Raw genomic sequence first — 14,114 nt, 5'->3', positions numbered from 1 at the left:
CTCCCCAAAGCCCCAGTACATAGTTGTATATCCTGGTTGTAAGTCATTCTACTTCTTCTATGTGGGACACCACCCCGCACGGCTTGATGAGTGGTGCACAGGTCCGTGCCCAGGATCCAAACTCGAGAACACCAGACTGCCAGCGTAGCACGTGAACTTAACCATTCAGCCATGGGGCTGGCCCCCTAAAAGTTATTTTTTTAAGAAGGCCGCTCAGACCTACTGTGTAGAGGGTGGGAAATTGATGCTTGGCTTCTCTCTGTATTTTGACTCCGGGGGCCCGTTTCCTGTTGCTACCTGCTACCTCGATTTACATATTGCATTTGGAAAGCCCTCCCCGATTGTTAACCTCACCCTCCTTGGTGTTGGGAGTCCCTTGCTTACACTCCGAGGGGTGCTTTCCACTCTGGGGTTGGCCACCAGTTCCCTGGCTGGGTTTAGGGCTGCCTTTTTGAATTTGGGGTTGAGTGGGTCCCTACCACGCATTTCCTGAAAACAAGATGGAGCTGCAAGGTGTGATGGCCGGGCTCTGGCCACCAGGGGGCCCTAGTCCCGCTGGATTGTAAAATGCCAGGGCCTCCGAGGTGGGAATGAAACAGGAATTTCTGTGGAATCCTTTAGAGTTTGTTGTGGGGCACAGGAATTTGCTCGTCACCACGCGCCGCTTCATCCATGCCACCTTTCTTTGTTGCCCTTCGCAGCCTGTGGGCCGAAGCTGACCAACTCCCCCACGGTGATCGTCATGGTGGGCCTCCCAGCCCGGGGTAAGACGTACATCTCCAAGAAGCTGACTCGCTACCTCAACTGGATTGGTGTCCCCACAAAAGGTGAGGCCTTGTCCGAGGGCCTGGGCGGTCCCAACAGGTACCGGGACCCTGCTCGCTAGCCCCCTGCGACCCAAGAAAATGGCCCTTCCATTTCCAGCTGCTGGGGCTCCCCTTGGGGGCCACTCTTGGGCTGGTCTGTCCTATGTAGTGGGGGGACTGTTTTCGGCTGCATCACCCACCACGTGGTAGACACACCCTGACTTTGTGTTGGGACTTTTCTCACTGGCCTCTCTTACTCCCACGGCCCTGAACCCTGCCACCACCACCCCCGCCCCAATTCCTTAGGATGCCTTTTCCAGCCACCACGGTCTGTGCAGTTCTTTTTCCTTTAAATTCCCCTGGCACTCCGTTGTGACATTCCTTCCTCTACTGACTGTCACAACGTGCTCTATACCATTGATTGTATTTTTATGACTCTTTGCCTGCTCTTCCCAAGTACATGGGAAACGTCTCGAGGATGGGGACTAATGTTCACATTTGCTGTCCCCCACTGTGTGGTGTCCAGTAAGTGCCCATTGGGCTGTTGCGTCAGAAGAATGGCTGGTTTGGACCCGTGTGTGTGTGTGAGACCCCGCTCTCTCCCGGGTACTGTTGGCGGAAATCCTTGCCCTTGTTTTTGCTAGATGTGTGGCTACCACCTGTTCTCATGGTCTCAGCCTCAAGCCTGAGGCTGGACTGGAGACTAGGCCACAGGAAACAACCTCCAGAACAGCAGGCCACCGCGAGCAGTGTTTGGTCTGGGGAAGCTGGGCTGCCGTATAGGTGGACGTGAGCACTGGACGTGGAGTCCACTCTCTGGTCTCCGTGAATTGTCAGAATCTCGCTCATGTTAGCATTGGCTTGTTGGCTTGGGTTCCTGTTTTGGAGATAGTGGCCCCTTCTTCCTGGGGTCAGCTGAGGGTCTTGTCCTCTCTGTCCGCAGTGTTCAACGTCGGGGAGTACCGCCGGGAGGCCGTGAAGCAGTACAGTTCCTACAACTTCTTTCGCCCTGACAATGAGGAGGCCATGAAAGTCCGGAAGTAAGGCCCGAGCTGCCGTGGGAACTTGGGTTTGGGTTTGCTTTGCTTTTTTCTCCTCCTCCCAAAGCCCCAGTGCATAGTTGTATATCCTAGCTGTAAGTCATTCCAGTTCTTCCATGTGAGCTGCTGCCACAGCATGGCTACTGACAGACGGGTGGTGTGGTTCCAGGCCCGGGAACTGAACCCAGGCCGCTGAAGCCGTGAGAACACCGAACTTTAAGCAGTAGGCCGTAGTTTGCTTTGCTTTTTTAAAGCTAGATTTTGTAAGAGAAAGAGGAAGCTGGCCTGCGATGTGGCCGTCAGCTCCGGCCCCAGCTCCGGCCCCACCTCCGTGTGTACGGGCGAGTCTCTGCGGCTCACTGCTTTCATCCGCTCCCAGATGGTCTCATTCAGCCGCTGTGATACAGATCAACGACAATGGCTCATTAAGAACGAACAAAAGGGTTTTCATGGGACATCATCTGTTTACATTTGAAAAGGATTTTTTTTAAGCCCAGGGTGATCATGAAACCCTAGTGCAGCCGCGTTCAACCCTGGCTGACCTTTAGAATCTGGGAGCTTGGAAAGATCCTGATGCCAGCCCCGCCCTAGATCAGTGCAGTGAGAATCTCTGGGCCAGCCCTGGGCATCGGCTTTTTTTTTTTTTTTTCTTTTGAGGAAGATTAGCCCTGAGCTAGCATCTGCTGCCAATCCTCCTTTTTTTGCTGAGGAAGACTGGCCCTGAGCTAACATCCTTGCCCATCTTCCTCTACTTTTATATGTGGGATGCCTGCCACAGCATGGCCTGACAGTGGTGCATAGGTCCACACCCAGGATCTGAACCGGCAAACCCTGAGCTGCCAAAGTGGAGCACATGAACTTAACTGCTAGCCGCAGGGCCAGCCCTGGCATCAGCTTTTTTTAAAAGCTCTGGGGGATCTCAGTGTGCAGCCAGCCATGAGCCCCACTTCCAAGGGCAACTGCCGTCCGTCCGGGGCTCCGATTGGGAGCCTCTGGGCCCGGCCACCCTGGCTGGCAGAGCGCTTTAGCAGTAGAGGGCAGTCTCTCTGTCTCAGTGGGGAGCGGGGTTGCTGGGGCCGCCCCGGGCAGACAAGCTGGCTCTGATGTGAGGGCCCTTCCCCTGTGTGTTGCAGGCAGTGCGCTCTGGCTGCCTTGAGGGACGTCAAAAGCTACCTGACGAAGGAAAGCGGCCAAATTGCAGTAAGTTCTAGGAACGTGCCAGCTCCTGCTCCCATCCCGGAGCGGGGTGGTGCCCTGGAGAGATGTAGGCGCTGGCCCGAGTGGTGCCGAGAGCCACGTGGGGACACATCAGATCGGGACACATGCTTCTGGCCTGAGAGTTGAGGGAAGCAGGTGGCCAGAGCAGCACAGGGACCCGGAAGGCGGTTGGCAGGGGTGGCCTCGGGAACAGCCGGGTGGTCAGTCCTCCTCTGTGAGCAGCCGGGCAGCACCCGGCCCCTGGGCGGCTGCGGACGTGGTAGCCAGGGTCCCTTCAGCGCACCCTCCCCTGCATATTACTGTAGTCTCTTTGCTTTAATGACTGTTCCCGCCCTCCCCTTCTGTCCCTGAGTGCTGGAGGGGGTGGGAGACAGAAGAAAGAGGGCGGGGTGAGGGCAGGGCGCAGCCTCTCCCCTGGAACCCCGTTTGTGGCCTCTCCCTGAAAGTGTCAGGCCTGACCTGCTTGCTGGTTTGGCAAATACTGTTAAACTCATGTTGTCTGTGATGCCCGTCTTTCTCATGATCAGGTTTTCGATGCCACCAATACTACTAGAGAGAGGAGACACATGATCCTTCATTTTGCCAAAGAAAATGATTTCAAGGTGAGCCAAACTTGTTATCTTGCCTCGGAGTGCTCAGGAGCAAGGAAAACCCCTCAGGGATGGGCAGATTCCTGTGTCTGGAGCGCCTGGCTTTGCTCCGTGCTTGGTCCTCCACTCCCAGCTGCCCTGTTTTGCTGTCTATAGGTTGGGTCTTCCTGGTGAGGCTCTTAGGGTTGCCATGACTAGGGAGGGTGGGAGGGGACTTGGCATTGAGGGGGTGGTCCTTTTTATGTTTTGGGGGATTCGTGAATGAATGGAGTCCTTCCTCCTCGAATGTGGTGAGAATATCACAGCCAATACCAAACTTGGCCCTTTGTGTTTACCGCATTTGTTGCTTCCTAACGTTTCTGTCTGGCTTCCTCCCAGGTGTTTTTCATCGAGTCCGTGTGCGATGACCCTAGGGTTGTAGCCTCCAACATCATGGTAAGACAACGTAGGACCCCCACTCTAGTGTGGTAATCTGAGAGAAGTGGGAAGCCAGGTCAGGCCGGGAGACGGAACTAGACCTGAGAGTTGAGGGAAGCAGGCTCAACTCAGAGAACAAGCTGGCTCTCCCAGCTTGTTGCTGATGTTGTCTGAGAGGTGGGGTCCAGGTGGTCGGCTGTGGTAATTAACTTAGAGTCTTGTTCTGTGACCTGGACTGACCTTGTCTGGGGTCCTTTCAGTCAGTCGGCAGAAAGGAGTCTTTGTGGGGTACAGCAGATAAAGTGGGGGACCTGGAACAGTTTCTGTGGGTGGCGGAAGCTTGGCCATGGGGTGTTGACGGGGTTGCTTGGGGCAAAGGCACCTCACCCCTCCAGAAGGTGAAGGAGGTCCCTGGTAGGTAAGAATGGTCATGTATTGACAAGCCCACAGGACCCAGCAGAGTAAAGGCAGAATCCCCAAGTTTGGGAAAAATGGGTGTGGTAAAATTACCTTCTGGCTGATGTGTCTACAACATACCCTCCTCCCCTCCCCATGCCAAGGGGAGGTAGCCCCAATAAATTAAGGGTAATTGGCAGCTTAATTTGATTAATTCTTAAATTTTATCACTTGATAGCAATAGATCGTAAACAGAAACAGTTACTGTAATGACCTGACCACGAGTCACCTTCTTATGATGAAGAACGTTTTCTCTGCAGCTTAAATGCATCAGGATAAGACGTACCTATGAGGCAGGCAGGTCTGATCCTCCTCCAGGGCACACCGTGGCGTTGCTTCATACAGGTGGCATCTTTCGAGGGATGCTGAGCGTTCATTAGATTCTGCTATTGGCCTTTTCTCCGAGGCAGTGGGAATATTTACACGCATTTCTAAGACATGAGTTCATATTTCAGGAAGGGCTGTTCAGATTGTGGAAATCAGTCCAGAGTTGTTTCAGCCGGTCCAAAGGAAGAGGCTCAAAGGACAAGAAAACAGAAGTTGCCGTGATTGAAACAAAGGGTTTCGCTGTGTTTCTTTGGTTCGGTTTTACTAGTCCCACTTGGTAGTGAAGCCAAGTGCAGCTGCAGAATCGTTTCCCCAGTGAGCAGGCGCCGCGAGCTTGGCTGAGAGCCCGCCATTTATCTTGTACCCCATCAACGCATTTAGTCATTGGCCCCGACCCTCAGTATTCGGAAATCTCTTTCTCTGATTAAGCCTCAAAGCAACCGTGCAGCTTGGGCCCTTCCACGGCGCTCCTTATGTAGGAGGCCTAGCTACGGATTTTTGAACTTAGATTTTTTTGTTCTATTGTGGTCAAATATCCATAACATAAAATATACCATCCTCACCATTTTTAAGTGTTAATTCTGTGGCATTCGGCACATTCACGTGGTTGTGCAACCGCCGCCACCATCCACCTCCAGAACTTTGTCATCTTCCCAGACTGAACCTCTGCACCCACGAAACACAAACTCCCCGGTGACCTTGAACTTTTGGACAGTGGCTGCCTCTCTTTCATGGCTGTGGTAGTTGTTGAGGTGGAAGAGCAGATGCATTAAAAAATTCTAAGTTCCCCCTGAATCTGCCAGGTTTCTCAGGCCTGTCGTTCAGTCACGGGAAAGGCGGGCCCGAGGATCGGTCCTCCCCATCTCCTTCCCACGAGAGCAGACCTTGCGGAGGGCTGGGCGTGTGGTCCAGGTGGAGATGCGGGCTGTCTGGGGTGACTGGCGACTGAATTGCTCCCAAATTGTGGCGCCTCCCGAGGCGTTCATTAGAATCCTCGTGGGTGTCCTGTCTCCATCCTTCCAGGCAGCGGTACTGTGCCGCAGCCGCCTTTCCCACGTCATCATCAGGATATGACTCGATCCGAGGCGTCTCTTTTTCTCTCTTAAACGCTGGGTAGGATCATCGCTGTTCTGCGCCTGTCTGTGCTTTCCCTGTTTGCAAGCCCCAAATCCTGCTTCCTGTAAGCAGAAAGCCTTCCAGCGTGATTCATCAGCTGCCTCTTTGTGGTGTTCCAGGAAGTGAAAATCTCCAGCCCGGATTACCGAGACTGCAACTCGGCAGAAGCGATGGAGGACTTCATGAAGAGAATTACCTGCTACGAAGCCAGCTACCAGCCCCTCGACCCCGATCAGTGCGACAGGTAGTTCCTGAGAGCTGACTGTCCCCAGATCACCTGCTTTAGGGCTCTTAATGTTTTCTTGATGTTCCCACAACGCGTTTGCTCCTGAATACTGTCACAAAGTTTCTTTTAAAATGTCTTTTAGAAAATCCCTGATTCCGTATTCAGTGTGGATATTTCAGACCCTAACTGTGTAAAAGCCTGGGAAGTGAATATCTGACCCAGTCTTGCTACTTGGATATTTCCTTCCTTTGTTTTTTGCTTTTTTTTTGGTGAGGAAGATTTGTCCTGAGCTAACATCTGTTGCCAATGCTCCTCTTTTTTTGCTTGAGGAAGATTAGCCCTGAGCTGACATTTGTACCAGTCTTCCTCTACTTTGTGGGATGCTGCCACAGCGTGGCTGATGAGTGGAGTAGGTCCATGCCCAGGGTTTGAATCCACGAACCTGGGCCACCAAAGTGGAGTGTGTAGAACTTTAACCACTTAGCCATGGGGCCAGCCCCTCCGGGTTTTTTTTCCCCTGTTCTCTTGCTTTTTTTCTTCCTCTTCTGGGGAGCCAGCCAGCCTCCTGACCACACACTGCTGTAGGTACTGCCCACGCACATTCTCTGACTCTCCAAGAAAGGAGATTCTGTCTGTGCCCTCAGGTTGCTGCAGCCAGCCGCTGGAGTCGTGTTGGGGCTGATTCTCTGCAGTTGGCCCGGGGCCGGAGGATTTGCTGGTCTGACCCGCTGGGGTGTTCTGACCCGCTGGTCGTCTTCCCGTGCAGGGACCTGTCGCTGATCAAGGTGATCGACGTGGGCCGGCGGTTCCTGGTGAACAGAGTCCAGGACCACATCCAGAGCCGCATCGTGTATTACCTGATGAACATCCACGTGCAGCCTCGCACCATCTACCTGTGTCGGCACGGCGAGAGCGAGCACAACCTCCAGGGCAAGATTGGAGGGGACTCAGGCCTGTCCAGCAGGGGCAGGAAGGTAGGAGGGGAGCAGGGGCAAGGCAGGAAGCTGAGGGGTGGGGGGTGGTGTGTGTGTGAAGGGCGGGGCCTCCTGGGGCTTTGGGGAGTTACTTTCAGGCTCTTCTTCCCCATTCTAATGACGGCAGAGCGACCGTCCCTAATGTGAACGGGCACGAGTCCTCTGCTGCCCCAGGAGGGGCAGGAGCCTGGAGTCCAGTGTGTGTCCCTCTCGTCCCTCTCAGTTTGCCAACGCCCTGAGCAAGTTCGTGGAGGAGCAGAACCTAAAGGACCTCAAGGTGTGGACCAGCCAGCTGAAAAGTACCATCCAGACCGCCGAAGCCCTCCGGCTGCCCTACGAGCAGTGGAAGGCGCTCAACGAAATCGATGCCGTGAGTCCCGGGTCTGGCCGGGCCGTGGGGGTGGGAGCAAGAGGGCACGGGGGCCTCTTCCCGTCGAATCCTAGAAATCCTGAGAGCTCTTTCAGATCCGCACGTGCCGCGTTGTGACCAGCTCGAGGTGGCTGTTAGGGGCGTGTTCCCCCAGGTGACCTCTGGGTGTTTCCACCAGGGTGTTTGTGAGGAGATGACCTACGAGGAGATCAAGGACACCTACCCCGAGGAATATGCTCTGCGCGAGCAGGACAAGTACTATTACCGCTACCCCACTGGGGAGGTACGTGTGCCCGCCCTCACTTCCGTCTCTAGTCAGCTGTTCATCCTGTGGATGATGGTCGGGTGTTGTTGGTCTGTGCTGGGTGTTGAGGAGCTCACGATGGTCCTTCCAAGGCCAAGGGTGTGGGCCGGGCCAAGAGGGGACTGCTGGGGACCCACACGGAACCGTTAGTGGTGACTAATGGTGCACAGCGAACCACGCTGTGCGAGCTCCGGGCCAGAAGGGCTCTTGCATCCAGCGTCCTCATTCTCTTTGGATGCTTGTCCCTGGCACACTCCCCTTTGCGTCAGGTCTTCCTGAGTCGAGCCTGTAAGCAGAAACAGAGGAAGCACAGCTGTATTTTCCCCTGAGCCATGCGTTTCTCTAATGACACGTGAAGATGTGGGAGAAAAGGGTGATCGTGGCTGATGATTCAGTTGACACAAGGGTTTCCCCTTGACTGTAGGCCAGATGGCAGACGTGTCTTCTCACGTCCCTTGTGCTGCCCGCATCGACACTGATGGCGGGCGTTCCCCATGTCGTGTGTGACCCACTTTGGCTGAGTGAGCAGCTGCTTGGAGCTCTGGAGGGAGAGTCCAGAAGGCAGCTGGTGCTCGGGGCTCTGCAGCCCTCGGCATGGTGACACCTAGCGGGCGTCCTTGCCGTCTTGGCCCATCTCAGGATTTATCGTATCTCTGCTCCCTCATGCCCAAGGCTCTGTCCTGTGGTGTAACCCTGGCCCTCGTCCCTTGGCACCTGGCTAATAAGGAAGGGGGCAGGCAGAGGGACACACCGGCGTGTGTGGGAGCCTTGGTGGTCTTAAAAGTCACAGGCTTACCCCCTTCTTTTTGAGTTTATTTTTGTTGAGATAAAATTTACATAATATAAAATTCACCATTTTAACCATCTTAAAGTATACAGTTTCAGTGATTTTTTAGTATATTCATAATACTGTGCAACCATCACCACTAATTCTAGAACATTCTATCACTCCAGAAAGAAACCCGAGCCTGTTAGCAGTCAGTCCCGATTTCCCCTACCCCAAGCCCCTGGCAACCAGGAATCTACCTTCCATCTCTCTGGATTTGCCTGTTCTGGACGTTTCACCTAAATGGAATCCTTCACGCTGTGGTCTTTTGTGTCTGGCTTCTTTCACTTAGGGTAAACGTTTTCTGGGTTCATCCGCATCATAGCGTGAGTCAGGACTTGGTTCCCTCTCTCCCCGTGTAGAGAGGAGGAAAGGAAGGAGTGGAGAGAGAGCCGCTGGCGGGGTCGTGTTCCTCTCGAGGCACTGCTTCTCCAAATCCTTATCGACACAGACGCTTTCCTTTTCTAGGAAGCCGGTGGAGGCGGGTCCCCCAGCGCCCCTAGGGGATGCAGCACTTCCCCCCGCCCCCCACCCCGGGTTGCACGCTCTCCGTTTCTATGATGGAGAGGTGTGGCCGCGGTGGCAGAGCTCCCCGCCTCCCCGCATGCGCCTTTGCTCCAACGCGGCACCCCTATCCCTCTGTCTTGCAGTCTTACCAGGACCTGGTCCAGCGCCTGGAACCGGTGATCATGGAGCTGGAGCGGCAGGAGAACGTGCTGGTGATCTGCCACCAGGCCGTCCTGCGCTGCCTCCTGGCCTACTTCCTGGATAAGAGTGCAGGTGCACCATCCTCGCTGCTTCCCTGGTGGAGGGGAGGGAGGGAGGAGAAACCAGCCTGAGTCTGGGGTAGCTGTGGGCCACACGCTTCCTCGCCCAGCCCACGTGGTTGTCTGTTGTGCTGCTGCCTGTCAGGAAGGGCCTCCCAGCTGCACAGGGGCCTTCTCCACCCAGCGCCTCCCTGCGGCCCCTGGGAAACTCTTCAGAGCACAGTTTGATGCACAGTGGGCTTAACAGCTTGGTAAAACAGCCTCGAGGGGGCCTTGGGTCAGCTGGTGAGGGGATAGCCCTTCCCCTCAGCCTTCTTCTAAGGAACAGACAGCCTACAACACTCTAACAATACTCTCACAGTTTAAGTCTGTGTCTGCCTGAGTTTCAGCTGAATCTCGACATGCCTAAACTGTTTGAGGAAAGAATGTCCTTTTTTTTTGGTGAGGAAGAGTGGCCCTGAGCTAACATCTGTGCCCATCATCCTGTATTTTGTATGTGGGACGCCACCACATACAAAATGATGAGCCATGCTAAGTCCACACCCAGGATCCAAACCTGCAAACCCTGGGCTCCTGAAGCAGAACTTAACCACTACACCACCAGGCCAGCCCCTGAATGGCTTTTTTTATTCTGAAGGTCGTGGTCCACAACTACCCCAAACATTTTTTCTCTTAACTCATTGCGTGAGGGTGGGTTTGGGGCTTTGTTTTGATTTTGTTCTTTTGACTAGATGTCTTTTCTAGGGCAGCCCGAGGGCCCGTGTGAGGGGTGGGGGTGGCTTCTGAGGGTGCCGTGGTGGCAGGAGCCCTCGCCAGGGGCCTGCAGGTGCCCGTCCTCGAGCCTCCTATCTAACCGTGGGTGCTTTCTCCTCTTTTCAGAGGAGATGCCTTACCTGAAATGCCCGCTCCACACTGTCCTGAAGCTGACGCCCATCGCTTATGGTGAGTGTGGTGGCCCAGCCCCTGCCGGGACCTTTTCCCTGGGGACGGCGGCTCCTCGCGGCTGTGGGGCTGTGAGCCGCTGTCCCCTTTAACCAGAAACCGACCTTTCTCCCCGCTCTCGCCTAGGTTGCCGCGTAGAATCCATCTACCTGAACGTGGAGTCAGTGAACACACACCGGGAGAGGTCCGAGGTGAGTGTGAGCTCCTTCCTCTGGCCCTTCCACCCTGCTGTCCCGTCCCCCATCCCGAGCAGGGTTGTCGAGGGACGGGACCCGTGGTGGGGCATCCCACCTGCATTGCCTGTGAGTGCTGACCTGTGTCCTTCAGTGGGTTCTCGCTGGAGGAGTTGGCTGGAACTCAGCAGCCTGGGTGACTGTCCCCTCCCTTTTCTCGGCGTCCCTTTCTTGTGGCTTCTGGGCATCTTTTTTTCCCTTCCTGTCCATGCTTTCATTCCCCACGTCTGTTTGACCCGAGCAGTGAGTGTTAAAGAGGAAGACACGCAGTCTGCCCCTTCAGACGTAGCCACACTGTGGCTGCTGCCTCTCCCTTTGGGGCAGTCAGCCCAAACCACTTTCAAGTTCCCGAGTTAACTGGTTAAAACAGGATCAGCAAATCCCCTCAGTCACCTACATGCACTTAGGTACAGAATTACCCAGAAGACAATGACGCCAAGAAAGGCAGTGGGGCCGGAGAGGCAGATATGATTTGGGAATTAGAAACATGAGGGATGGCGGATGGAAAGTGTTTCCGGCGGCCCCGACTTCTACCTTGGGAGGTCTGAAGTGTGGCGGTTGGTCTGGTTGGGGCTCCCAAGGGCAGAGCAGACCTGCCTGGGCCTATGTTGTGAAAGAAAGTTTGAGTTTACTTTATACCGACTGTCGAAATGCACCACTTTGCCAGCATCCGTCCGACCCTTTCTTGTACACCCAGTGTGACGTGCCGTCCCTGCATGTGACTTCCCCATTCCCGAGGAGCTCGGCCAGAACATTGTGGCATTAAAACCCCAGCTTCCAGTGGCTGGTTGATGGAATCGGGGAAGGACGCCTTCCCCTGGCCCCGTGACAGGCCCCCTTCTGAACGCAGGTGGCCGGATGCTGTATGTCCTTTTGCTCTGCGAGGAGCAGCCCGTGGCTGGTGCTGCTTCCCAGCCTGGCTCCTTGGCTCCTGAGCTGCAGGGCGATGGGCCATGGGACTTCAGATGTCCCCGTTCCAATGTCCTTGTCACATGATCGGAAGGCTAGTGTTTGGCCCTGGCTGGCCGGTCATGCCTCGCCCCCCGACCCCCCGGTTTTCTGCGTCTTCAGTCTCCCAGCCGCGGTTGAAGCCTCGTTTCCTGCCCTAGGTGCGGGTAGAGTGATGGGGAGCATGAGCTGCCCCATGTCTGCTCTGCAGATCCTGGCTCATGGTCAGTGCGAGGCAGTCCAGCACCGACACCTTCTCCTCCGTGCCCCTGTCGCTGTCCGCTCAGTGCTTCCCTGAGCCTCACGCCCAGGCATCTCCTCCTCTCCCCTCCCTCGGCTCTCTTGGAGGCTGGTAGCAAAGTTCTTTTCTCCCCCCTCGTTATCTGCTGTATTGGATGACTCTGCACACCTGGTCCCGCTGTTCTTCCTTCACCTGCTGTGTAGCGGGTCACGTCTGTCCGGGCGGGCGTCTTGGATGATCTGGGAAAGGGGTTTGGGAGGGGGTCGTTCGCTGCTCTTGCCGACTGGGAGACACAGGACAGAAGGGCAACCCCGCGGTCCCGGGGCTGCTCACCGTGGTCAGTCTTGTATCAGTAAAACCCAGAAGCAGAGAAACGTGTTTGGTTTGGTTTTGGTTTTTTATTTTTGGCTTATTTACCTCCCCCTTCCTTGTAACTGTCGCCTTCTCTCTTTTGTCTTTGTCTCGCTTAGGATGCAAAGAAGGGACCTAACCCGCTCATGAGACGCAATAGTGTCACCCCACTAGCCAGCCCCGAGCCCACCAAAAAGCCTCGCATCAACAGCTTTGAGGAGCATGTGGCCTCTACCTCCGCTGCCCTGCCCAACTGCCTGCCCCCGGAAGTGCCCACGCAGCTGCCCGGACAAGTGCGTTGACCCCTTTTCCGCCCTCACCGTCGAGCCCCGTGTCTGGGTGGGGAGAGAGCACCCCGGTGGGTGCGGCCGTGGCCTCGGACCTGGGCCTGCCTGTGCGTGTGGATGGGGGAGCGGGAGAGCCTGGGGATGCGCCTCTGACGTTGGGGACACCTGGAGGTCCCTCCTGGCTGGCGATGGCAGTGAGTGCTCACACCTCCTGTCTTAGGAGGTGATCTTTGAGGCCAGAACCGGGCAGAGCAGAAGAACTAGTAGAGTGTCCCGTTCACATGCATGAATAGACTTTTCTAGAACAAAGTCGATGGCAAACCCCCAGTTCAGAGTCTCCGTTCCGCTCTGGGCCCTTGGCTTCCTTGGGGTCTGAGGCCGTTTTTCCTGTCCGAGGCCCATGGCTGAGTATTCTTCCTTGCTTTCCTCCCTTGCCATTGCTCCCCTTACACACGGGGCCCATGGAGCGTATCCTCACCCGGAGCCAGTCAGGCCCCATTAGAACCCTGACTCGCAAGGCTGGATGGCCTGGAAATAGTCACCCTTTCATATCACATAGTGACTTCAGCAGGTATTAAAAAACCAAGTAGGTTTCACTGATTTCATTCACTGTGAAGATTAACGGCTGGAAGACTGTGGCGATAGGGCATTAAACCAGTCTTTTTCTCGAAGACAGCCAGGAACCTTTGCCGTAATGGGAGACATCGAAATTCCTGGGCACAAATTTAGGCCCCACCCAGGGGTCTCCCCCACCTCCACCCACCACGCCTGGTTTCTTACAAATATAATCACGGCCTAAATTTCGGCTTGGTTTGTTTGTGAGCTTGGCGCTGAGGCCCGCAAACTCTGCCCGTATTTCCCCTGAAGCTTACTGAAACCTGGTGGCGTCTGGAAATGGGATGTGGGGAGACGGCTGCGTGGCCTCTCATGGGTTCAGGTGTCCCATCTGTGGAATGGGAGACAGCACCTCCTGCAGGAGGCGGGTCAAAGGAGGTCATTCAGCGTCTCTCACAGCATGTGGCGCACCTCGGGGCTCCGTAGGGTCAGACGGTGTTTAACCAGAGCCCGGAGATCTGGCTTCCGGTTGTGGCTCTGCCCGCCGCTGTAGGATTTTCTTGTCAGGTTACATCATCTCCCTGGCTTTCCGTCTCCTTATCTTTTAAAATGAAGGGTAGCACTGGGAGACGTCTAATTAACACTCCTTTCAGGTCTAACCTCAGAGGTGTTTTTTTTTATGAAAACTGAGAGCTGAAGTGGTGTCTCGATGACATTCTGTTTTGGAGGAAACTGTAGGGTCATAGGAAGTTTAGAGGCTGCTGTCACAGGCACCTGGGGGCACTGGCCTGGGCCGGGGTTGGGTGGTGCGTGGGGCTGTGTTGCTCTGGGTCACGGAGGATGCATGGCTGGCGACTTTGCCAGGACAGTCCTTTGGGGTTGCCGAGCTGAATCCTTGGAGGGGCTGGAAGCCACTGACTGGGCCAGGAGTCGGGGGGTTGACGGGGGTTCATCCCAGCAGAGGATGTCCTGGGTTCGAATGACTCGGGCCCCTTTCCCTGTCCGTCTACTAACTTCTCTCTCTCGACCTTTCTCTCTGCAGCCTTTGCTAGGGAAGGCCTGTTTGTAAGTATTTTCCTCTGAATGATTTTGCTGCTTGTGTCTCTCTCTCTTGCTTGCC

At 55.3% G+C, this 14,114-nt stretch overlaps 1 protein-coding gene across 14 annotated transcripts in view; it reads left to right on the top strand.

Moving 5' to 3' along the window:
• Window positions 1-14,114, top strand: part of PFKFB3 (6-phosphofructo-2-kinase/fructose-2,6-biphosphatase 3) — a 115,962-nt gene that overhangs the window by 63,713 nt on the left and 38,135 nt on the right. For 7 of the 14 annotated variants that reach the window (XR_011499245.1, XM_070500987.1, XM_044762362.2 and 4 more), the window contains exons 2-15: window positions 702-827; window positions 1,750-1,846; window positions 2,980-3,046; window positions 3,592-3,666; window positions 4,033-4,089; window positions 6,090-6,214; window positions 6,963-7,170; window positions 7,394-7,540; window positions 7,719-7,823; window positions 9,321-9,450; window positions 10,317-10,379; window positions 10,506-10,570; window positions 12,272-12,445; window positions 14,037-14,059. Coding sequence is in view for 10 of the 14 variants with exons in the window: in XM_070500987.1 (XP_070357088.1) it covers window positions 702-827; window positions 1,750-1,846; window positions 2,980-3,046; window positions 3,592-3,666; window positions 4,033-4,089; window positions 6,090-6,214; window positions 6,963-7,170; window positions 7,394-7,540; window positions 7,719-7,823; window positions 9,321-9,450; window positions 10,317-10,379; window positions 10,506-10,570; window positions 12,272-12,445; window positions 14,037-14,059 (1,462 nt within the window). In the remaining 4 variants the exon portion in view is untranslated. The remainder of the gene's footprint in view (window positions 1-701; window positions 828-1,749; window positions 1,847-2,979; window positions 3,047-3,591; window positions 3,667-4,032; window positions 4,090-6,089; window positions 6,215-6,962; window positions 7,171-7,393; window positions 7,541-7,718; window positions 7,824-9,320; window positions 9,451-10,316; window positions 10,380-10,505; window positions 10,571-12,271; window positions 12,446-14,036; window positions 14,060-14,114) is intronic. The other 7 variants (XR_011499248.1, XR_011499246.1, XR_011499247.1 and 4 more) reach the window with 1 other exon arrangement.

This window comes from Equus asinus, chromosome 29 (assembly GCF_041296235.1).
Source record: "Equus asinus isolate D_3611 breed Donkey chromosome 29, EquAss-T2T_v2, whole genome shotgun sequence".
Taxonomy (NCBI): domain Eukaryota; kingdom Metazoa; phylum Chordata; class Mammalia; order Perissodactyla; family Equidae; genus Equus; species Equus asinus.
This window is presented reverse-complemented; position numbering and strand designations above follow the sequence as displayed.